Genomic DNA, 23036 nt, shown 5'->3' on the forward strand with positions numbered 1-23036 from the left:
GCCAACTGAATCCAACCGGCTGTCCTTCGTCCTCGCCGCGAATCGAATCTCGTTATTAACATCGAGGTGATCGCACCTCGGTCATTGTCGCGGTTGCTACTTTTGAACGACTTTCATTTCCATTCAATCGTTCGTGTCGATCGATTGTTTCCCGTCCTCGGTGATCGTTTATTTTCATCCATCGGGACACGCTTGTCGATTCAGAAGACTGCACTAACTACCACGGATAAAAGTAGTACCGCCTGTAAGAAGTGAAAGTAAAAAGAAATTAGAATTCAATTTTCAGTATTTATATATTACAAGTGGAGCGCTGATTGTTTAAAAAATGATCTATTAGCATTCATCGGCTTCGTTTCTTGTCCGACATACCTAAATAGTTGGCAAGTGAGACTCGTTACGATGTCGTATGATCGAGGAACAATTTAACGATCGTGAACAATTGAATGGTAATGAAACGACCTTTCCAAGCACAGTCGGTAATGGCGTAATGATAACAGTGAACCTTTAACTGACGTCACTTATCGATTGAATGAAAATAAAAAGTTAAATAATTTTATAATTTGTTATTATTTTCTAATTAGAATCCTGTATATGTAGTAAATCCGCCATGTTCATTCTTTGTAGAACCTGTTCTTGTAAATACAAATCGCACTTATCAAACGATATCCTTATAAGTAGATATCCTTAAGAGAATACTTTAGTTAATTAAATGAAATTGAATGTGTTTAATTATATGTACAGTTTTATAACGTGTCTGCCTAAGAATTCTTTTGTTACTACAAATCTCAATTTTTAATTAAATCTTCCAAGTTCGCATCGAGCACCTATTGGTAGATCGCAAAACTATTTCGTGGAGCACTTTGCAGTACTTTAGTCGACAACGTGTTGACATTATCATAAAACAATTTCTCTTTTTTACGTTCAGTTCCTATGATCAAATCCTTCACGCCAGCCGTGACTATACATAAGCAGCCAAGCACGTATCGTACAACCTGGAGAAATGGCCTGGTTGCCTTTTTTCGTAGTGTACCGTTATTGTAGGATAACATGGGTTCCATGTGATCATGGCACCGCCACTCGTTTCGCTTTGTCCCCATCGTCCACCTGTTCGATTCTACGGTTCGACCTGTGCTCTATTAAATAGCGTCGGGGTTTAACGAGAATAGGGATCCGATACAAGTCTCTCCCGCGGTTCGTTCAGTTCTCGTTGCTCACTCTGCGTGGTCAGTCGAAACGGTTCCATCAATGCGAACGCATACGCGTTCAAGGCGAAACGAAGCGAACGTAACGGAAAAGGAACAATCGACGATCGCGAAAGCGTTCACTGATATTCACCGGAAGTGATTAACTCATCGGAAGTGCAAGATGAGAATTACGTTCACCTTGGCGGTGGTTGTTGTCGCGTGCATTAGTGTAAGTACCAACTGAGAGTTCGACTGAAATTTAAGATACAAGGAACGTAGAATTCCTCTACGCTCAGATCTTGAGTAGAATCGTATTAATTTACGTTCATATATACGTTTATATTTATATACGGCGCTTGTAACAGAGTATTGCACATACTAACTTCATGGAAATTTGAGAAAAAGGAAACAGTAGTAAAAGTTTGTTTTATCGTACAAACTAATTTACTTCAATTTACTAATAACGTTTGATAATACTCTTTCGTATATCTCGCAGATTCAATGTGTCGAGAGCAGAGCGAAGAAAACAACACAATTGTCTTTGCAAACGAAAGAGACAAACGTCGTTAACTTCATGAGATTGCTCATGATGAGACTCGTTTTCGGAGTTGCTTCAGCGATGGGTCTTGGTGAAAACCTCTCCGGTGTACTTGGAGGGATTTTCGTACCACCTGGAGCGGATGATTACAGTGATTACGGCGATGATGATTTTATGTCAGATTTGTTCTAATCATTTCTACATCATTTCATATCAGATCGCGATCGGAACATTTAATTTCGGTACACAGTTATTAATTCGTGGGTCTAAATTTTCAGCAATTGTACAACAGCGTTTAAAAGTATTTAAATATTTAAACTTTGAATGCATATAAATTGAATTCTGGTTAACGGGTATAGCAATATTTATTGCTATTAAAAATAGAATTTACAGTAATTTAAATAGAAGCTGTTTTTTTCGTGGAGATTATTTGTTGTCTTTTATGTGAACAATTAAATGTAAAAAGTGTTCATTCTTACATTGTCGGTATGTTCGATGCAAAATAAATCTAACATTTTAATTGCAATATTATTCTAACGTTAATTCACTCATGACAAGTTATGAGTTGTATCTTTCATGAATACTAATGAATGCATAATCGATTCCAACCACGATTTGGAATTCAATACTGTTCTGTCCTAAAATTGATCCACAATGAGGCCTTAACCCAAGTGCGTAATTATACCGTTATTTGTCATAATTTCCGTATAAGTATCGAACACACCGACAGATAGGAACTACGATAGTTGAAAACATTTTTTTAATCTATCCATACCATGCTGTTATGTTCATATGAAATATAATCAAAATATTCTTATTTAAACACAACTCTATAATTTTACATATAAAAATGGAAAGTTACATTAGAACCAAATTAAATAGTAATTCTAATTAGGTAAAAATATTGTACAAAATACATGGTAGTCATAAAATAACTTATTAGTTCAGCTATATGCGTAAGAAATGTTTTTAAATAGAGAAATGTGTTAATTTATTCTACATATAGTTGTTAACGCATTTTATAAGTAATAATTACCGTTTTTTTCTTTTTTACTTGTAAATAATATGAAACTAATTATTTAATTATTTATTTATAAAAAGTGAAACCTTATTGCGTCAAACAGCATATTGTAAACGTGTATTGTAAATTGCTTTTCGTACGTATTAAGGTTTCAGTACAATAAATATTTCAAATTCACTGTAATATATTTATTATTATTGTATAATTCCTTTTACTGCACCAAAAAGAATGAATGACACATTATACTAGATTAATTTATACATACATAAAAACTTGGATAATAATATATTAAATAAAATTGTTAACAATTTGAGTTTTGGTATCTCTAAGCAGAGTCATTCATTATATTGTCTTCTAGAATGATTACTATAATTAAGCTCTATATATGTATGTATATTTACAATACTTTATTTTAATGTTATTCTTGGAGAACTAGCTTAGAGCGATCGTAATTAAGATATTTCAGTTACTATCAATTCCTCAAAACTTACACGCCAGCGTAACCGCAGTCTTTTTATTCTCAAAACCGAAGTTTATCAGGAGAAATAGTTATCTTTCTCCCGCCATTCGGTTAAATTTGAATTCATCCAATCACAATCCTTGATTCGCGTTGCGCAGACATATTTCCCTCGACTTGTTCCTTCTCGTACACAGTGATCTGCAGCACCTACCATTTCCACTTGATACCATCGATAACATATAATATAATGAGTCCTTTTTCCTTTAATTCTATCTTCATATAGCCCAAGCCAAGGACTTCCTCACTCCTGTAGGGTTCAAATGCAAAAAAAATTTTAATACTTAAAAAAAATGTTATTGGTATTTGTGGCGCCATTTCTATGAAAAGTGCTCAAACTGATCGCACCTCGTTATTGACAGCGTAGTAAAGTACCGAAAGACTAGGGGTACTATCTTTGTGAAGAGTGTTTAAATTGGTCGGACACAATTATCAACAACGAAGTAAACTACTGAAGAACTACTAGCGCTATCTCTGTAGGAAAGGAAATCAAGGAGGCAATAGATGTGTAATATACAGGGTGATCCACTACTCGTGTAACAAATTACAGCTGATATTACACCTCAAAGCAACAAAAAAGTTTATATAAATCTAGGTCCGATTTTCAAAAATGGCATTTTTAAGTTTAATTGTTATTTCTACCGTTCCGTACTGCATCGGTAATATTGTGAAGGACAGTAAATTATAGAATAACTCGAGTCGATACATTATCGATGCAGTGAACAACAATTGTTCTTACTAATCCTGTTAAATGGTACACACGTGCTTTACATTTTTAGCTTATCTCTTTCTCTCCTTTTTCTTCCTTTTCCTGTCACATAACCAGGATTGTGCCATAGATTTCAAAATTACATTTATATGAGTTGTTGGCGTGTTGTGTACCTGATTTTTACATGGGCTTTTTTCACAGCTACGTAAACTAGATTAATTATTATAAATTAGATATTAAAATAAAAGAGATCCATATTTTTTATTTTTAGTACATTTACTTAAGTTTAAATAAAAGTAACATATTATCTTTTTAATTGAATCTATATTTTTTTCCTATAATGTGTACGCAAAACAAAACTTAAATTGTAATCCATACAATATATATGGAACAAAGAGCAAAACATATTATTATATATTTTACAAGATAGTAAATGATATCCATATATCCATATTTTTAATACATTACATAGATCCTTGTGATAACTTGATACATTATTCATATTCTTTCTCCCATAAAGTTGTTAATAAGGTTTCGCGTCTTGGTAACTGCAATGCATACACTGATTAAAGAACTTGATAAAATTGTTTATTAGAAGATTTTGTTTTCTATAGGTATATGTAAAAGTAAAATGGAATGGCAGAAAGTATTAGAAATTCTTACATACAAATTAAATGAAATATTTATTTCAAAGAAAAAACCAGATCGTGAGAGCGAACTTTTATCTTATTTATGGAATGATCAAAACATTAAGTGAGTACTAAAACACAATTGTCAACAACCAACTTGTATGTTAGTGCACATGGTATATATTTTCTTTTAACTTTTCTGCTATTATTTCATTTATATATTGATTGTGTTTTATTATTTAAACACTACTATCACATGTTTAGGAAACTTGTACGTTTGTGGCTAGAAGATCGCTATGAAAAAAGGAAATGTAAGTCTATTGCTAAAGCGCAAACTTTCAAGACAATGGGAAACAAAGAATTTCAGGCAAAAAATTATATTAAAAGTATAGAATTCTATACAAAATGTGCATTACATGCTCCTGCAAACAGTTATGAATTATCTCTTGCAATCGCTAATAGATCCGCCTCTTTATTTTATTTGAGTAGATACGATGTAAGTAACAAATCTCTATAATGCATTAATTATATAATGATACATAATAATGTGTTTTGTAATTATATGTTAATATTTCATTTTGTATGTATCTCAAATATAACGAATACAATTTGATGACAAAAAGGATTGTATAAAAGATATTGAGTTAGCAATTAGATTGAATTATCCTAAACAGTTATATTATAAATTATATTTACGTGCAGTGCAATGTTACTTGAAATTAGGCAAACAAGACCTAGCAGATGAAATGCTTTGTAAAATACAGGAAATAATTTGTAATTCTGATTACATTACTCCTTCTATGAAGGGTATGTAGATAATTTATTAAAATAAGACATTAGTATATTGACATATTCTTTAAAATAAAATGTTTCATTGTATTTACAGATGACATAGAAAGAAAAGTAAGAGAAATAACAATTACACAGTCATGTGTACAAAATGTTATACAAAACACTAGTAATTTATTGAAATTAAAGTCTGAAATTACGTTTGAGGAAAATGTTAATTTTCCTTATGCATCTGTAGCTATAGATAGAAAATATACTAAAGAATTAGGAAGACACGTAGTAGCAAAAAAATTTATTGAGAAAGGTGATATTCTTTTCTTAGAGAAACCAGTAAGTTTTGTATTAGTAAATACAGATGCATACAATCTCTGTCAGAATTGTAGCTGTTCAAACACAGACATCCCTGTTCCGTAAGTAGTGTATTAATTTTAATGTAAAATTTTTTTCTATAAATAAAATTTTTTATACTATTTCAGATGTACAATATGCTCAAATACCTTATATTGCAATGAAAATTGTTTAAATAAAGCATGGTCCTCGTATCATTGCTGGGAGTGTCCAGGAAGTCAAATGGAACTTTGGAAAGAAATTGGAATAGGACATTTAGCCCTGAAAGTTTTGTTGACTTGTACAACTACAACGGACAGGATTAAGTTCAATGAAATGCAAAACTTAGTTACTAACTTTGATAAGCTCTCTATAGGTGCTTTAACAGAATTTGGAATTGTGTGTATATATATTATAATATTAACATATTGATCACTGTGGTAGTTGTCTATGATTAATGTGATCAAGTTCCTCTCTAAGAAATATATTATTATAGAATATACATATTAATAAAATTAACATATTTTTATTTTAACTCTGGACATACTTCCAGAATCAAAACTTGACGACCAATATGTTAAATACTAGTAATAAGTTTATAATAATATAAATTTATAATATAATCATAACATTTTTAGGCCGCTATTATGCTTACCATATATTTATTTCAATATACGAATTACTTTGAAACAAATGATCTTAAAGATTGTTTGATGACAAAATTTGACGACCAATCTTTCAACCTCGATTTTAATATCTTAACAGACAATAACAAACAGCTTTATATAAGTTCTTTACTTTTACGATATATTCTACAACTTATTGGTAATGCCCATGCTATTACAAAGCCTAATGTGGTATTATGTAAAGATAACTCTCCAGTGGTAGAACAATGTATTGTAGCTACAGGAATTTATTGCTCTGCAAGTATGATGAACCATTCTTGTGACCCTAATATAATCATCATGTAATTCCAAAACTTATCTAATATAGATATTTAGTTCAATGTTCGATATATTATTCTCATTAATTTTTAGATTTGTGGATCAACATATGGTTGTAAGAGCTTCAAGAGATATCTTCAAAGATGAAGAAATTTTTAACTGTTATGGTATGATGAAATGTCTTTTACAAAATAAATTTATTTAAATATCTTATAAATTGTTATAGTAAAAAATCATTATTGTCAGGTGCCCATTACAGACAAATGACAATGGAAAACAGACAAAAGATGTTAAGAAGTCAATACCACTTTATTTGTAAATGTAAACCGTGCACTTCACCAATCTTACAATATTTTATGGTAAATATAAAAACAATTTTCTTACTTTTACAAATATTTAAACCAACAATATTAGAGGAAGAATTTACAATGTAACATAATTTTTATAGTTTTGCAACATTATTCTAAGAAACAGTAAAATATTTTCAATTATTTTCTTAATATAATATTACAGGAAAGATTTAGTGCTATGAAATGCCAAAAATGCAATGGTGCATTGTGTAACATAAAAAATTCCATACATTGTTTAGATTGTGGCGATAAGTCTCAAATTTATTCTTTGGTTGAAGTAGAACAAGGGAAACAAATTTTTGAAGCAGCTCAAGTTCTCGTAGATGAAGGAAAAACAACAGAAGCATTAGATATGTTAAAAAAGTGTTTACATATTCAAAATACAGTATTATATAAATACAATGAAGATATTACGGATACATTAAATCTTATGGGAAAAATATATATAGCAATGGGTTTGTATGAATATATTGCACATGTGTGTATAATAATTTGATAATAATGATATAATAAAATAATAATAATAATATTTAAATAAGTGAAATTATGAATTTCTAGGATGTTGGTTGGATAGTATAATATGCTTAGAAAACACGCTTTTATCAGTCAAAAGAAGATTTGGCTCCTCTAGCATAGAACTTGTTGATCAATTGAATGATCTTACAGATGTATGTCTTATATATTTAGAAAAGGAATTAGATACTACTACGGATACGTACAAGTAGGTATCTGCACAGTTCAATGTAATGGAAATTATGTTTACTCATTAATTGTTTGATTTCATTATAGATGTACTTTCCAAAAAACTCTAGAGTATTTAAATGAACTAGAAGAAGTCGCAAGTCTTAATTATGGATCCTGGAGTACAATTTATAAAGATATAAAAATAAAACAAGAAAAAATTAATTTAATTTCTCGAATATCATAAGATGTATTAATTAATACAAAATATTTAAAATTTAATTAAACGGACATATTTTATTGAATTCATATTCATTTGTTATAGTTATGTCCTTCACGTTTTTTTTCAATTTTATCCTTTATAAAACCATTCAAAAGAAGTAAGTTTTATTTAGTCAAACAGCGAGATTAATCGACGTGAGCGATATTGTTATTGATACATCATCGAATTTATACTTTCGCGCATCACTTGCTTATCGAGAAGTATTAAATGTAATATTTGTAGATTGTAGTATATTAAATGTAAGGTTCCATTTTAAAAGACGTCGATGACCTTGAATTGTCGTAAAATAATGACATTAAAAGAGTGTATCCATATGTATATATTTATGTGCTCCTTGAAACAATAGTATAACTTCGTACAATAAACAAGGAAAATATCTGGATGATCCTGTACATAAGACACATAATTGAAACTTTTTATATTACAGAGAAGTACATATAGATATTATCATTTTCATAATTTATTTTATAAATACTTTTAATACATCTACATATAATTAGTGACTAAAAGAAACTTTATATATACGCATATGAATATATTAATAAAGTAATGCAGCTGCATCGTTTAAATAGAACATTTTACATATTTGCAATGTGTTTATTTAATATTTTGTTGCACGTATTATTTCTTCATCTTTCGTTTATACCCTGCGTAGATGATTAATCACACTAGCATACCTCTGTATTTAGACTCTAATACAAGTGCGGGCCAGTGATCATTTAGGCGAGGGACGTGCGGCGAAGTAATTGCAGAACTCTCCTCGCACGTCTCCCCCTCGGCCGGTCACCGAGCCATGAGTGTATTTAGTGTCACGCGCCGCGCCAAAGTCGTTGAGATACATTTGTAATGAATGAGTATGCTTTTATTCTTAAATCATGATATCGATTTCTAGAGAATGACCGTGGATCATAACGGAAGACAATGGATCAGGACGAGAACAAATCGTTAACCATAAAAGTGGCCGATTATATACAAGAATATTTGTCTGACACTTTGCATCACAATCGTATTCTCGAAGAAAACAGTAATAATATTTCAAATTCTCTGCTTAGTGTATATCGGTTTTGCTCTCTAGTTTTCACATTTTTAATTCACATTCATTACAGATGTTTCGTTCATGTACGAGGACGGTGTGCCAATTAGAAAACTATTCATTAATAATTTAGCAGAAAGGGTTTGTATATGAATTTTTAGTAATTTAATATTTAACACTAAAGCTACCAAAGCAATCATTAGCAGCGTAGTGACTAATTATATTTTTGGGAACGTCCATATAATTTTTCGTTGAAATTAAGCGCGGAAAAATCTTTCTTCCATACACTTGACAGTAGCATTTTGTAAACACCTATAATTCTATTACTTTCGAAAGAAATTAATATACTTTAATCATTGGCAGTTCTACTATTAATACAATACGCACATATACTTGTACATTATCTTTTCAAATATGTAAATGTAACAACAAAATGTATTTTTTTTTTTTAGACAACGTACAAAGATCTTATAAAATTATTTTCCAAATATGGAAACGTTGAAAGTTGTTTCTTGCGGAGGAACCAAGGAAGGAGTAACTATGCGTTTGTTACATTTAACAGCGCGGAAGCCGCCATAAGGTAAACTTCAATTCGAATAAACATGAAGATGAAATTATAAATAAAAGGATTATAGTGTTGATAGTATGCGATAATTCATAGAGCTACGTATGAAGATAGAATAAGTTTACACAGCAGAAACTTAAGAGTTGTGCCAGCTGATCCATGGCATCAACCAGATTATATAAACAATCAATATTATAGCACAAAAGATAAATCTAAATTTGACAAAAAAGTATACAATGAACAATGTAGTCAAGAATACATAGAAAATGACATTACAGAAAATAGCATTCAAATGTTAAATGATGACTGTTTAATACATATTTTTCTTCAGCTACCAATTGTAGATAGAATTAGAATAGAAAGAGGTAAGTACACGAATTAATCTTTGTTGTAGGATTAAAATTATGTATCTACATAAATCTTTTAATAATTTCAGTGTGCAAGAGATGGAGAGCGCTAAGTTTAGAATCTTGGCGCAGTGTAAAAAAACTGGATTTATCGTTCTCTATGTGGGGCTCTTTACCTGGCTCAAAACGAAGAGAAATTAATACAGGCACTCTTCGTAAGGTGTTATTGCGTTGTGGTTCATATTTAACTGAAATAAATCTGTCTCAAACACCTTGTCTATTAAGTCCAAGTACACTAACCATTGTTGGGAAATTGTGTTCTAATTTACAAAGAATAGATCTTACTGGTCTTAACGTTTCGGCATCTGGTATTAGTTCGTTGGCAGATAATTGCCATGATATTACAAAATTTAGCCTTGGTCTTACCAGTTATGTTTGCGATATGGATCTACAAAAGTTATTTAAAGCAAATCCAAAATTGCGATACTTTAAAGTTGCTTTTGGTAAAATATGCGGAGCTTGCCTATTTTATTTACCATTAGAGACAATGGAGGAAATTGTTTTGGAATGTTGCGCTTCTCTTCGGGAACAATTTTTGTCGCAGGTAAATGAAATACTTCTTTAACTTGTTACATCAATCTTCACAGACTCCTGATTTGAACAGATGATTTATACTCTTTTTCTCCATTTTTTTGTTAGGCAATTGCAAAGTTAAAAAACTTGAAATCGCTTATAATACATAGTTGTATTGATATATCTGGAAATGTAATTTTATCTGTTGGCACATATTGTACGAATTTGAAAATACTAGAACTTTCTAGTATTTCATTTTTGATACAATCAAATGACATACTACATATCGCACAACTAAGTAATCTTGAAGTTTTGAAAATTAGTACGAATACGGTAGTTACAGACGAACTTCTTTCTAATTTAGCATCGAAATGCCTGCAGCTCAAATATGTAGATATTTCCGGTAAGTTAATTACCGTTTACAATATAATAATTTATGTGTGAGTCACATAATTTTTCTACCTGTTGCAGAAAGTCGTTTTGTGACAAACGTTGGCGTAGCCGCCATAGCGACATTACCAAAATTGGAAACATTAATAATGAATTATTTACCATTGGAGACTGATATGAACTTGCGAGATATGAATAATTTAAAAACATTGGAATGTCGTAATTGCAAATTTACAGACAAAACAATGATTGGACTTATCGAATCCGCACCACAATTAGAATTATTAGATTTATCAGGATGTCGTGGTGTTACGAATGAAACGTTAAAAAAAGCTGCCGCGTTCACCGTTAATCGAACTAACAATACAATTTTAAAAATATTTGTCGGCGGAACCGCAGTAGACGTTGGCACGTTCGATACGGTGTCACCGTTTTTACAAATAGTTAACGTTGATCTTTCTATTCGTGATACATTTACACCGCTAGCACTGCTATGAAATGTCTAGCTTAGATTTCTGAATAACGTAAGACTTTTATAAAGCAATATAAAAATGTAAAACAATACCTGAATCAATATGTTCTTACTTATAAGTAATATGCTCAAACCTGTACTAATAAAACTAAAATTTTTTAGCATGTCGTGGATTTATCGAGAAATTAATATTTTCGTAAATATGTAAATAAATTTTAGTTTTCCTTTATATTTAGGTTTCAACACATAAAGATTATGTGCTTCAATATGGGATAGATTTATTCTTTGAATAGTTACAACATTTAGATAGTAAATCGATACAACGGCAATTATTATGCAGAACTTTTGCAACAAGGAAATACCCATATGTTTTTCAATAAGTGCCAGAAGTAGTCGTTTATTTGACAATTAAAATTCACTGTTCAGTGAATAGAATCTTTTAATTGTACCTTGTGTAACTTTCTTAACAGGACTACTATCGAAAAATGTATTCCTTTTTTTTTTCTGTTTACAATACATTTCAATAAACGGCGTTACGCACATCGTTATTGGACATATAAACATAATACGAAAGATCAGTTCTTGGGCGTCTTACGCTTAGGCACATAAGTGAGTGTTCTCACTGTGCGTGCAAACATCACAATACGCTCGTAGCACACTCCGATATTTTTTTAAGCCTAATCGGAAAAAAGGCTAACGTCAACCCCCTAGGCGATATCACGTATAAGAACGAAGTAATGGCTTAGCAAACATGAATAACTTGGTAAAGGATAGTATTATAGCTATAACTTCTATACATATACATAATCGCGGCATTCTCAATAGAAGAAAAAGAAATGAAACGAGTTACGTTTACGTACAACAGAGAATAAAGATGCTTATGTTATATCGTTACACTATATACATATAGACATTTTTTATCAGCACATTACAATGATAAGCGACTATGTCTACTAGATTGTACAATATTAAACATCTGTTTATTAATATGGACCAAATTTTTGTTTGACTAAGAGAAACAATTGATAAATTGTTAACAACAAAATTATCGTCGATTTCTACGTTTGTATTATTCTGATTGAAAGGATTTTTTTTTATTAAACGTTCAAGAAAATGAAACTTTATACTGAACTATTTCCCTTACTTGTAGATAGAATAAAAAAATGATTGACATCTTCTAATTACGCTAATCGTTCGGGTATGTGTAAATACGAAGGTAGCCGAACGGATGATTGCGTCTTTCAATTGCAATTGATAAAAGTTGCACGAGAAAGACTCGATTCACAACTATACAATACATACAATCGTGTATACTCATCGTGTGAACACATGGACGCGCATCAAAGTTATGTTGTCAATTGCACCTACGAAGTATAACGTTTCAAACCGCGACGTCTACCACATAATACGATAAATCAAATGTACTTTTAAAGATATCATGTTGGTTTGTACAGCAAACGCCATTAAAAAAAAAATGATGAAACAATTGGAAAAGTGTTTTGTCATTTGGAAGCTTCGTGTTAGCTGACGTTTAATAAAATAGTATTTCGCAATCGCTCTTAAATACCAACAAATATTCTCGATGGTACAATTATTACGTGACAATATTATAAATACTACTTTACCCTAATTAAACGGTTGCGTAAAAAAGTATAACACTCTACGAATATTAAAGCTATTTTAATATCTTAATCACTTGCAACTAATTGATTAACTATGTTTTCACTTTGCTATTTTGAAATATAACTATTTACTGTTAGTATTATAATTGCCTACTTATTGGGCCAGAAATTTTCGGTAGAACTTATACTTTGTGCAGTGAACAGTTCCTTTGTATTTTTTCAGAAAGTAGAGCATATGGAGTGTTACTTCTTTTTTACCGAGCCGTCTAATTACAAAAGAAAAAAGACAAATGTTTGGGTAAACTATTTGAAATACCATTTTACTTAACTATAATTTAAAATCCGCGTTTAATCGCGGACCGATATATTATAAAAAATTGTTGCATGGTATTTTAACAATGTTGAAAGCAAAAGTCTTTTTACGATCATGCGAATAATGCTCTACGAATGTCAGGTACAAATGTTATACTAGTAACATGTTCTCTAGTTAACACTTCTCTCTTTTCATTAAATCATGTCCTCATAAATCCGATGCCCATTTATGTATCCTAGTATCATCATAGAGAACACAATTTGCCTATGAGTGTACAGTAACGTTAAACTTATAAGGATAACCGTTTATCTTACATACTTTCAACAGAAGCACAAGAGAAAGATACGGAACATGTATGAAATGAAATAAAAGTTTAAGCACAGTGACGTATCTCGTGCCAATATGTCAATGTAGATTTCTGTACTCCGTAAATCGTATGTACATTGAAGACGATTACACATTCGGGCGTGTTCATTAAACGTTCGTACGATTGTTATCGCGACTTTAAAATCAGACTACAGCATACAAGTTAAAATAATTTAATGCCCTAAATACGAATTTAGTATTTACGTAAAATACATATTATACCGACGTACTAAATACCTTACACGTTAGAGTAACTAAACACAATTGCTTAAAAATCGAATACATCTACGATACATATATTGAAACCTATCTTAATCCTTAACGTTCTACTTCATAAATGCTGTCGCTCAAACGTTAACGAATGATTGAGCAATGTTGTACAAAATATAATAAAATAGAAAGAAAGAATATGAGAAAACAGAAATCCTAACGAATACGTCTGGTTTTAAAATCGCGAGGTGTTTTCAAATCGTTTACTGTTACAATGTAGAAAAAAAAAGGAAGGGAACAAACTTTATAAACGTCACTGTTTATACCAATCGAACGAAAGGAAATGAAAATTGACTTAAGAATACTGAACGCGTATATAGGTTGTCAAGTATGTAAGAGTGACATTTATTCAGGACTGTACGTTCGCTAAACGGGTTGGAGTGGTCGGTTGTAGATCCATTGTGCGACATACCCAACCAGCAATATCCACATTTTCAGACTCAGCTTTCTTTATCCACTCGTGGTTCTAAAGATTAAAAGAAATTATTTTAAAGCGATTACAGCCAGAAGAAAGTTTTTTTTTTTCATCATTTCTCAAGGATATAAATAATATTCCACTTTTTGATTCACCAAATTCATCGCACTACGCTTTAATTGGAAAGAGTTTCGCTCGATTCAGTTCATTAATTATTCAATTCAAATAAGCAATCATGTGAAATAAACCGTTACCATTAGCGTCTTCAAATCTGCCCTCTCAGCAGGATTTTTCTTTAAGCAGCGATCTACAAAATCTGTAAAAGCATCGCTGAAGATACCAGCAGGCAATTTCGGTGGTGGTTCATTCACAATGTAATCCAGCAATTCGAATATAGCCATTGGTCTTGGACTACCCGTATCTATAATATAAATAAAAGCAATTTATCATTTATATAAACATTAAAAAAAAAAAAACCAGGAATTCGAGCACAGAGCATATATATTTGTACATGGTCAACTAAGAAGATAATCCCTCGTGTACGTATCAAGAGCAAAATGGATTAAACTATTTTAAGAAAAACATGGTGCTCTGTTCATTCAAGAACATATCCCGCAATTTTAACTTATTTTTCGGTAAGAAACAAGAAACTAACTGTGCCCAGGCGATTGCGTTGTTGGAGTGGACGCGTTATTTGTAGCAGCACTCTCCGCGGGTGGTTGACCTGGAGGAGTGCTAAATATTGCGGCTAAAGTTTTTTCATCCGGTGGTGGAATGGGGTACATTCCAATAGCCATTTCAACAAGCGATAGCCCCAGAGACCAAATATCACTTTGAACGGAATAATGTGTTCCTTGAAGCCTTTCAGGCTAGAAATAGAGAAAATATTTCTTACTCAATGTAAACAGTATCATAACAGTACTCTCATATTATCACAGATAGGGAAGATACATAATTGCTTTACGCGAAATCCAGTATAATTTCCTACCGACATATAACTCCTCGTCCCAACAAATGAATTAGCCATCGAATCGATCAATTGTCCAGAGACACCAAAGTCGCAGATTTTTATCTCTCCAGCACTGTTCACCAAAATATTGCTCGGCTTTACGTCGCGATGCATAATCGCGTGTTTGTCTCGCAGATAGCTCAAACCTTTCAAAACCTGTAACAAAAAGCAAAATATCACGTTAGAAATTCACGAGTGAAGATACTATCTTGCAACGGCGCATCAATATTGGAGTTTTTTTTCAAAAGCATCGAGTAACTGAGCACAGAGGCTGTGGAGATTTCGACCATTTAGAAAAAATTGAACTCCAGAGAAAAAGTCGATCCTCAGATTTTTAGTTTCTTTTTCGTTTTACAGTTACCTTCGAGACTCTTATTGTGTTCACGCGTTATTTGCGCGTCCAGAAATGATTCGAGCTGCGTCAAAAATACTACATCGAGTACATTCCAATGTAGTAGTCAAGAAAAAGCTCACCGACGACGAAATAAAAGACCTCCAGCAAGAGTTGAGAACCAAGGACCACATCATTCCTTTGGAACGGTTGTGTGAGAAATTAGATACCGATCCGATTCTTGGTTTGACCGAAGAAAAGGCGAAGGAAATTTACCATATAATAGGACCAAACGCTTTGACACCGCCAGAAGTGACACCTGAATATATCAAATTTATAAAATGTTTGTTTCACGGATTCGCAGCTCTGCTGTGGGCCTGTTCGTTATTGTGCTTTATTTTATATGGAATTAGTATGTTGATGGAAGGTACAGGCGGTGGTATAGAATGGTTAGGACTTATCATTCTTGGAATCTGCCTGTTCTCAGGCTGCTCTTCATATATACAAGAATCTAAAAATATAAAAGTAATTATGTTCATTGATCATATTAATTTAATTCTCTGTTATTCTTTAAGGATTTTAAAAAAATCAGTATCATTTTATACCAAAGGCAATGTTGCAATTGCTTTTAAAAATATATATATTATCCTATAGACCTTGTATTGTTATGATCAAATTGCACATACGTGCACATTACGTACATATGTGAAAAAAGTGCAAGATGTGCACAATGCATAAAGACAGTAACAGAAATTATATATGAATGTAGAAACAAACATTATAAGTGGGTCACATCATTAATTTTTTCACATTGTTTTTCTGTTCTTAGTGGTAGCATACTAAATTTGATCCACAATAATTTTACTGTATACTTATTTCTTTTTCCTGTGTCTTGAATCATCGATTTCACATTACTACAATATTGATCCTTCCATTAAAAAAAAATTGTATTCTTCGTTACTATAACAAATTCAATTCGTTCCAATACCTTTTAGGTAATGGAATCTTTCAAAAAAATGGTACCAACTTTTGCAACGGTAATACGTAATGGCGTAAAATTACGCTTGGCAACGGAGAATTTAGTCCCTGGTGATTTGGTGCAAATTAAAATCGGCGACAAAATACCAGCCGACATCAGGATCATCGAGTGTCATGGGCTCAGAGTCGAGAATTCAAGTATTACCGGTGAAAGTGAACCGGTGGTTCGAACAGACTATCCTACTGATAACAATCCCTTGGAATCGGCGAATGTCGCTTTCTTTTCATCCTTCGCTGTGGATGGAGCAGGCACCGGAATTGTGATCGCTACTGGTGATCAGACGATGATTGGACGACTCGCCGGTCTTACAACGCAACTCGAAAAATCCATAACACCGATAGCCAAAGAGATCAATCACTTTGTTCAAATAATCACTACAATAGCTGTACTGTTTGGAGTACTATTTTTTGGGCTGTCGTTGTTACTAGACAGTAACATACTAAAAGCATTCACTTACTTGCTTGGTATTGTGATAGCTAACGTACCAGAGGTCTTATTGGTAACCGTTACCACGAGCTTAACGCTAACAGCCCAAACGATGGCGAGCAAAAATTGTCTGGTGAAGAACTTGGAAGGAGTGGAGACGTTAGGTTCAACGTCAACCATTTGCTCGGACAAAACAGGAACCCTTACACAGAACAAGATGGACGTATCGAATTTATGGTTTGGGCACACGAGATACAACTTTCCACCGGGTCAGAGTCTAGGCGTCGAAAAGAATTTATTGATGGAGAAGCCGGCATTCCAGACGATGCTAAAAAATGCCACCCTTTGTCTGCGCGCGGAGTTCACCACAGAATCTTTGTTACTGAAGCCGATCGACGAACGAGAGATAATCGGTGACGCTTCTGAAACAGGTATACTCAGATTCTGCGAGCACTTTCATCCGACGGAGAAATATCGAGCTATGTATCCGAAAGCTGCTGAAATACCGTTCAGCTCGATCACCAAGTATCAAATGTCGATACACAAAAACGATAATGGGTATCTTATAATCGTAAAGGGCGCACCGGAGGTGATTCTGGATAAGTGCACTCGCATGTTGACTACGGAAGGGGAGACTAAAGAAATGGAACCGTTGGATCACACAATATCTCGGCGAGCCTGTATGGAATTAGGCTACATAGGAGAACGCGTGTTAGCCTACTGCGACCTTCACCTGCCTAGTAATAAATATGGTCCGAATTTTAAATTCAACACTGATTCTCCAAGTCATTATAATTTCCCTACGAAAGGTTACAGATTAGTTGGATTGGTGAGTCTTCTAGATCCACCAAGAGCAGCTGTGCCTGACGCCGTGAGAAAGTGTCGTACGGCTGGCATTAAAGTTATCATGGTAACGGGCGACCATCCGGTAACCGCAATGTCTATAGCGAAGAAAGTGGGTATAATAAGCGAAGGACACGAGACTAGGTACGAGCAAGCGATACTGCAGAACAAATCGTACACCCAGATATCTGGAACCGACGAATACGCGATTATTATCACCGGTGCTGAACTGAGAAACATGAACTCGAACGAACTGGATGATACTATAAAGAAGTACGAAGAAATTGTTTTCGCGAGGACGTCTCCGCAACAGAAACTCCTAATCGTAGAAAGTTGCCAGAGGTTGGGTGAAATCGTCGCGGTAACTGGCGATGGCGTGAATGATTCACCAGCGTTAAGAAAAGCTGACATTGGAGTAGCCATGGGTATCACTGGTTCCGATGTGGCAAAGAACGCGGCCGATATGATCCTGATGGACGATAATTTCGCGTCGATTGTAACTGGAATCGAGGAAGGTAGATTAATCTTTGACAATCTTAAAAAATCTATAGTGTACACTTTAACATCTAGTGTGCCTGAAATGTTACCCATGTTATGCAGCCTTTTATTTGCCATTCCTTTACCCTTTATCCTTGAAATGATCCTATGCGTTGATGTCGGAACAGACTTGCTTCCAGCTATAGCGCTGGCATACGAAAAGGCAGAGTCTGATATTATGTGTCGCGCGCCAAGGAATCCGCAGCACGATAAGCTCGTGAACAAACGACTGATATCCGTAGCCTATGGTCAAATTGGAATGACGCAATCTTTGGCTGCATTTTATACTTTTTTCTTGATTCTTATGTTAAACGGATTTTTGCCCGATCGGTTGTTAGGATTAAGGCTAGATTGGGAGAATAAATCGATTAACGATTTGCAAGATTCTTACGGTCAAACTTGGACGTACGATACTAGAATGGATTTACTCAACGAAGCTCGTACTGGATATTTTTTAACTATCGTTATAACTCAACTCATAGATTTAGTGATGTGTAAAACTAGGGTCAATTCAATCCTGCAACAAGGAATGGATAATTGGTTTCTAAATTTTTCCTTCATTTTTGAAATTGTCTTAACCGGCATTCTGTTATATGTACCAAATACTGAGAAAATATTTAAAACTATGCCTTTAAGTTCTTATTGGTATTGGCCGTGTCTACCGCTTGGTGCATTTTTATGGATATACGATGAACTAAGGAGGTTCTGTATTCGTAAATATCCCGGTGGAATTATAGAACAGGAAACTTACTACTGAATAGCTATTTATAATTTGAGCTAAATATTAACATTTAATTAGTATAGTTGATAGTAGAATTGGTAGTTATCTAATAGAGTGACAAATATATAAAAAAATAAGCCGTAGATTTTAAATCAAATAAGATGGAATAACAAATATTATGAACATATATATGTACATATATTTTCATAGTACTTACAGCCAAAGTAATTGTGCTTAATATAGGTTCTGGAATTCTTCCAGCTTTTTTCAGTATTAAGTCTAAAGATCCACCATCCATATATTCCATACATATACTAATTTCTCCATCGCTACGCACAATGAAATATTTTTAATCTCATTAGTGCTATAAAACTTTAACATGCAATTATTACGATAAACAAAAAGGACGTACCTATAGAAAGCACCATAGAAACCAACTATATGTGCAAAGTTACACTCGTGAAGAACTTTTAGTTCTCTTATTATTTGTTTTTTAATGGCAGGTTTAACTTCTAAATGTATTAGCTAAAATGTTATAATTGTTGTAATCGTCATCTATATCTTAATGGACTTATCAAGTTAAAGTAGATAAATATAACAAAGATAAGCCGCACCTTTCTTGCCATTATCAGTCCATATTTTTTGTGTCTCACTTTCATAACAACACCACCATTGCCAGCACCGAGTTCCCCGAGTTTCTCAAAATCTTCGTCGCACAATTCTCCAACTTTCTCTTTTTGACCTAAAAAGCTCTCTAGCCTTTTCCTTTGTTCCTCGTCCATTTCTAATTCTTCTAATCTCTCTTGAATAGCGTCTATACTCATTTTTCCCATAACTCCGCTACGATCACAACAAAGTAGAGTTGAAACACAAATGAATACAACTAAATACATTTTAAATGGTAAACAATTCAGATGAAAAAGAAGAGATATTAATTACTCTGGAATAACTGGCGGCTCAGAATAAATAGGTAACGGTGGTACCGGTGGTGATGGCGATACAGCTGGAACCGGTTCTATCGAGCCAGGGGGTAGCGTCAGATTTAATTTGTTTTTTGACATTTGGGTAGTGGACGTTAAACAATCGCTCTTGGTACACAATTTTTGCACGCAAATGTTTCGTTTATTAACAACGTTCTTGACAATTCAGATATAGTTAATCGATCTAGTATTAACCCGATTGAAAATATATGATCTTCCGTGATTTATACGCGTTGAGAGTGTTACAATAAATTAGCGATTATCAAAATCGTTCTCATTCTGATCAATCCTCGTCGGAAAATCGAAGAGGTCCACTCCGTCGCCAGATGAACATTAACGCTTACAAACTTTCGCGAGTCCCTCCTTTTCTCACCCGGTATCTACTTAAACGAAGCAATTACTTATTCCTAACATTCCCCGCGTCCAACGCACGGGTTTGTTAGGTAGCTTTACTGGCGAATCTACTTCTCATCACACTCATACACGCAGAAAACCACAGCCCGTTCCCCAACGAAGGTGTCCTTATCTAAAAATGTTTTAAAGCTTTTCAACTGTCAACCTTCGAACTGTCAAATTCTTCGACTGCGTGCACCTTCTCAAGGTGTATCGCTACGAGTCATCTATACCTCGATTCGAGGAATCGTTCGTTTAACAACAACAACGACACGAAATGGCACAAATATGCATAATTTCAGCAAATATCTTACAAATAAGAAGAGGTTATACGAATCTTCCCGGGGCAACGACAAGCTCGCGTATAGTGTCCGCTTCAAATGTTCCTAGATGTTCATCTCTTCGCCGTCTTCGTTCATCCAATAACATGTTGTTTCTTTAATTGTATTACGACAATTTAAATGTAATATATCATTCCTCTATTATTTCACTCTTGTATCATTTTATTATATTGTTACATGTGAAATTGATAATTGTGAATTATGAAATAGAGATTATTTGAGAAACGACTAGTATCCAAAAGTCAATAATTGAACGATTAGAAAAGGTGGTATATAAGTATTACTTAAAATCATTATAAATTTTGAGAAATGATGAACAACTTTTCAAGATCCGTATACAGGAATACAATTTAATGTACAGACACGCAGATTTACATAATATTTTACTAAATAAAAGGTGTTGTATTTTTTCAAGTTGGTAACCTTCAAGTTGGCATTTCACAGGAAGTTCCTTCTGGTTTCACACGTGACGTCTTTTCCTTTAAAATCGTGCTGTTAAGAGGTACGTATGATCTGATTCGTAACAATTTTCGAATCTGCTTGCATCTTCAACTTTATGTCGACAATGTTCCGAAAACTTGATCATTTTTTATACACACAACGCTAAACTATCGTTTTATTGAAAAAATGTGAATTAAATACTCGTGAAACGACAATTACCGAAACTGAAGATGCGCGCGATGACAGGTTAAGCCGCGATCCCTACATTGCGAGATGCCATTGTGAGAGATTGTTATTAAACCTTTCTAATTCCAGAACGCGATGGGACGTTACTCTCACGAACCTTTGAATGCGACGAAATCGTGCAAAGCGCGAGGATCGAATCTGCGAGTGCATTTCAAGGTAAACAAATTGAAATAGTAATTTTATTTTGAACTATCTAACCTCAAAATTGCAGATAGTTGTATTTACAAGACGCCTTATTGTCATTTGCATTTTACAAAACTTGTGATCACATTCTTCTGTTCTGCATTGCAGAACACACATGAAACAGCACGTGCCATCAAGAATATGCCCCTGCGAAGGGCGCAGAAATATCTTAAAAATGTGATTGAACATAAGGAGTGTGTACCATTCCGCAGATTTAACGGTGGTGTTGGCAGGTGTGCTCAAGCAAAACAGTTTGGTACCACACAAGGTGAGTTGCAACTGTTCTGCTTTTGTATTCACTTTTTACATAGAAAATCTTAATCCTTTGTGTATTGTTTACCATTATATTGGCTGTTCTTTAACTGGTACTATAGTAACTCCTTTCATTTTCTATTACTTTGTCCTTTATTTGTCAGATTGTCAGACACAGATAACTCTACATTGGATTTAGCAATATCTAAAGGGTTGAAGATTACATTTGTATTTATTAGCAGTTATTAACCATTTGTGTTTCAATTCAGGTCGTTGGCCCAAAAAATCGGCAGAATTTTTGCTGCAGCTCTTAAAAAATGCTGAAAGCAATGCTGATGTCAGCGCGCTAGATCTTGACCGCCTTGTAATTAGTCACATACAAGTAAACCATGCGCCTTGTTTACGCAGAAGAACCTACAGAGCTCACGGCCGTATTAACCGTAAGTATTTACATAATCGTACCTCGAAAGAGTTTTTCTTTCATCGATTGTTTTGCTAATATTGTTACGTATATTTGCAGCTTACATGAGTTCACCATGTCACATCGAGGTAATTTTGACTGAGAAAGAAGATTTTGTAGTGAAGAGTCCAGAAGAGGAACCATCGAAAAAGAAACTCAGCAAGAAGAAGCTTGCTAGACAAAAGGAGAAAATGATGAGAGAATAGTTTTAAATACTAGCTGGATACCGAATGTGAAACCATGAAAAATGAAGATTACACTGTTCTGTAATTTTTTTTTATTCCACTTCTATCCTTACCCATTATCTCATGTATATTTTTCTGAACAAAGAAAACGATAAACTTACATTTGTGGTAAGTTTCATTTTCACATTGAAAGTAAACTTGAATTAAAATTTTCGTCATACATCTTAAACAATCGTCGATATAATGAAATTTATTACCAAGTTTATGTGAAATTACTGCATATGTGATACACGGGAACTAGTTTTTCATGT

At 33.4% G+C, this 23036-nt stretch overlaps 6 protein-coding genes across 8 annotated transcripts; 5 read left to right on the forward strand and 1 right to left on the reverse strand.

The window, feature by feature from the left end:
* The first annotated feature begins 1284 nt into the window (after positions 1-1284).
* Positions 1285-1914, forward strand: LOC143422825 (uncharacterized). Its single transcript, XM_076893760.1, has 2 exons — positions 1285-1413; positions 1681-1914. The coding sequence occupies exons 1-2, from the start codon at positions 1366-1368 to the stop codon at positions 1912-1914; spliced, it is 282 nt and encodes a 93-aa protein (XP_076749875.1). The 5' UTR covers positions 1285-1365.
* A 2460-nt stretch (positions 1915-4374) lies between these two features.
* On the forward strand, positions 4375-7944 carry LOC143423304 (protein-lysine N-methyltransferase SMYD4). Its single transcript, XM_076894542.1, has 12 exons — positions 4375-4513; positions 4584-4722; positions 4863-5094; positions 5222-5405; positions 5485-5797; positions 5864-6113; positions 6353-6681; positions 6752-6825; positions 6905-7017; positions 7172-7463; positions 7567-7729; positions 7798-7944. The coding sequence occupies exons 2-12, from the start codon at positions 4601-4603 to the stop codon at positions 7934-7936; spliced, it is 2211 nt and encodes a 736-aa protein (XP_076750657.1). The 5' UTR covers positions 4375-4513; positions 4584-4600; the 3' UTR covers positions 7937-7944.
* An 828-nt stretch (positions 7945-8772) lies between these two features.
* On the forward strand, positions 8773-12194 carry LOC143422745 (putative RNA-binding protein EEED8.10). Its single transcript, XM_076893631.1, has 7 exons — positions 8773-8996; positions 9079-9146; positions 9458-9585; positions 9667-9935; positions 10007-10521; positions 10617-10893; positions 10962-12194. Exons 1-7 carry the CDS (start codon positions 8894-8896, stop codon positions 11375-11377), a joined length of 1776 nt encoding a protein of 591 aa, XP_076749746.1. The 5' UTR covers positions 8773-8893; the 3' UTR covers positions 11378-12194.
* A 1476-nt stretch (positions 12195-13670) lies between these two features.
* Dsor1 (mitogen-activated protein kinase kinase 1) lies at positions 13671-20980 on the reverse strand. Of its 2 annotated transcripts, none has more exons than XM_076894474.1 (8): positions 20184-20980; positions 19898-20084; positions 19657-19769; positions 19462-19573; positions 15327-15503; positions 14994-15207; positions 14593-14759; positions 13671-14389 (listed from the first exon to the last, which is right to left on the reverse strand). In XM_076894474.1, exons 1-8 carry the CDS (start codon positions 20303-20305, stop codon positions 14273-14275), a joined length of 1209 nt encoding a protein of 402 aa, XP_076750589.1. In that variant the 5' UTR covers positions 20306-20980; the 3' UTR covers positions 13671-14272. The 2 variants fall into 2 exon arrangements, with proteins under 2 accessions (XP_076750589.1, XP_076750588.1); XM_076894473.1 differs by having other exon boundaries at positions 19859-20084.
* Positions 15106-19344, forward strand: LOC143423253 (sodium/potassium-transporting ATPase subunit alpha). 2 transcript variants are annotated; one of them, XM_076894446.1, is made up of 2 exons: positions 15106-15238; positions 16674-19344. In XM_076894446.1, the coding sequence occupies exon 2, from the start codon at positions 16677-16679 to the stop codon at positions 19278-19280; it is 2604 nt and encodes an 867-aa protein (XP_076750561.1). In that variant the 5' UTR covers positions 15106-15238; positions 16674-16676; the 3' UTR covers positions 19281-19344. The 2 variants fall into 2 exon arrangements, with proteins under 2 accessions (XP_076750561.1, XP_076750560.1); XM_076894445.1 differs by lacking the exon at positions 15106-15238 and adding an exon at positions 15681-16203.
* Positions 20981-21640: 660 nt separating the features above from the next.
* Positions 21641-22810, forward strand: Rpl17 (ribosomal protein L17). Its single transcript, XM_076894481.1, has 4 exons — positions 21641-21801; positions 21937-22096; positions 22350-22520; positions 22601-22810. Exons 1-4 carry the CDS (start codon positions 21721-21723, stop codon positions 22744-22746), a joined length of 558 nt encoding a protein of 185 aa, XP_076750596.1. The 5' UTR covers positions 21641-21720; the 3' UTR covers positions 22747-22810.
* The last annotated feature ends 226 nt before the right edge of the window (positions 22811-23036 follow it).

Source organism: Xylocopa sonorina, chromosome 4, assembly GCF_050948175.1.
Source record: "Xylocopa sonorina isolate GNS202 chromosome 4, iyXylSono1_principal, whole genome shotgun sequence".
Classification (NCBI taxonomy): Eukaryota; Metazoa; Arthropoda; class Insecta; order Hymenoptera; family Apidae; genus Xylocopa; species Xylocopa sonorina.

What these genes read in the sequence shown, in the direction of transcription:
- LOC143422825 (XM_076893760.1), top strand. Translation starts at nt 1,366, where the DNA reads ATGAGAATTACGTTCACCTTGGCGGTGGTTGTTGTCGCGTGCATTAGT. An exon ending in TTGTTGTCGCGTGCATTAGT is followed by an intron (nt 1,414 to 1,680) that starts GTAAGTACCAAC and finishes TATATCTCGCAG; the next exon opens with ATTCAATGTGTCGAGAGCAG.
- LOC143423304 (XM_076894542.1), top strand. Translation starts at nt 4,601, where the DNA reads ATGGAATGGCAGAAAGTATTAGAAATTCTTACATACAAATTAAATGAA. An exon ending in CTTTAACAGAATTTGGAATT is followed by an intron (nt 6,114 to 6,352) that starts GTGTGTATATAT and finishes TAACATTTTTAG; the next exon opens with GCCGCTATTATGCTTACCAT. An exon ending in ACTACTACGGATACGTACAA is followed by an intron (nt 7,730 to 7,797) that starts GTAGGTATCTGC and finishes ATTTCATTATAG; the next exon opens with ATGTACTTTCCAAAAAACTC.
- LOC143422745 (XM_076893631.1), top strand. Translation starts at nt 8,894, where the DNA reads ATGGATCAGGACGAGAACAAATCGTTAACCATAAAAGTGGCCGATTAT. An exon ending in GGGAACAATTTTTGTCGCAG is followed by an intron (nt 10,522 to 10,616) that starts GTAAATGAAATA and finishes TTTTTTTGTTAG; the next exon opens with GCAATTGCAAAGTTAAAAAA. An exon ending in CAAATATGTAGATATTTCCG is followed by an intron (nt 10,894 to 10,961) that starts GTAAGTTAATTA and finishes TACCTGTTGCAG; the next exon opens with AAAGTCGTTTTGTGACAAAC.
- LOC143423253 (XM_076894445.1), top strand. Translation starts at nt 15,754, where the DNA reads ATGATTCGAGCTGCGTCAAAAATACTACATCGAGTACATTCCAATGTA. An exon ending in AAGAATCTAAAAATATAAAA is followed by an intron (nt 16,204 to 16,673) that starts GTAATTATGTTC and finishes AATACCTTTTAG; the next exon opens with GTAATGGAATCTTTCAAAAA.
- Dsor1 (XM_076894473.1), bottom strand. Translation starts at nt 20,305, where the DNA reads ATGTCAAAAAACAAATTAAATCTGACGCTACCCCCTGGCTCGATAGAA. An exon ending in GACTGATAATGGCAAGAAAG is followed by an intron (nt 19,770 to 19,858) that starts GTGCGGCTTATC and finishes ATAACATTTTAG; the next exon opens with CTAATACATTTAGAAGTTAA. An exon ending in TAAGCACAATTACTTTGGCT is followed by an intron (nt 15,504 to 19,461) that starts GTAAGTACTATG and finishes TTTTTGTTACAG; the next exon opens with GTTTTGAAAGGTTTGAGCTA.
- Rpl17 (XM_076894481.1), top strand. Translation starts at nt 21,721, where the DNA reads ATGGGACGTTACTCTCACGAACCTTTGAATGCGACGAAATCGTGCAAA. An exon ending in ATCTGCGAGTGCATTTCAAG is followed by an intron (nt 21,802 to 21,936) that starts GTAAACAAATTG and finishes TCTGCATTGCAG; the next exon opens with AACACACATGAAACAGCACG. An exon ending in ACAGTTTGGTACCACACAAG is followed by an intron (nt 22,097 to 22,349) that starts GTGAGTTGCAAC and finishes GTTTCAATTCAG; the next exon opens with GTCGTTGGCCCAAAAAATCG.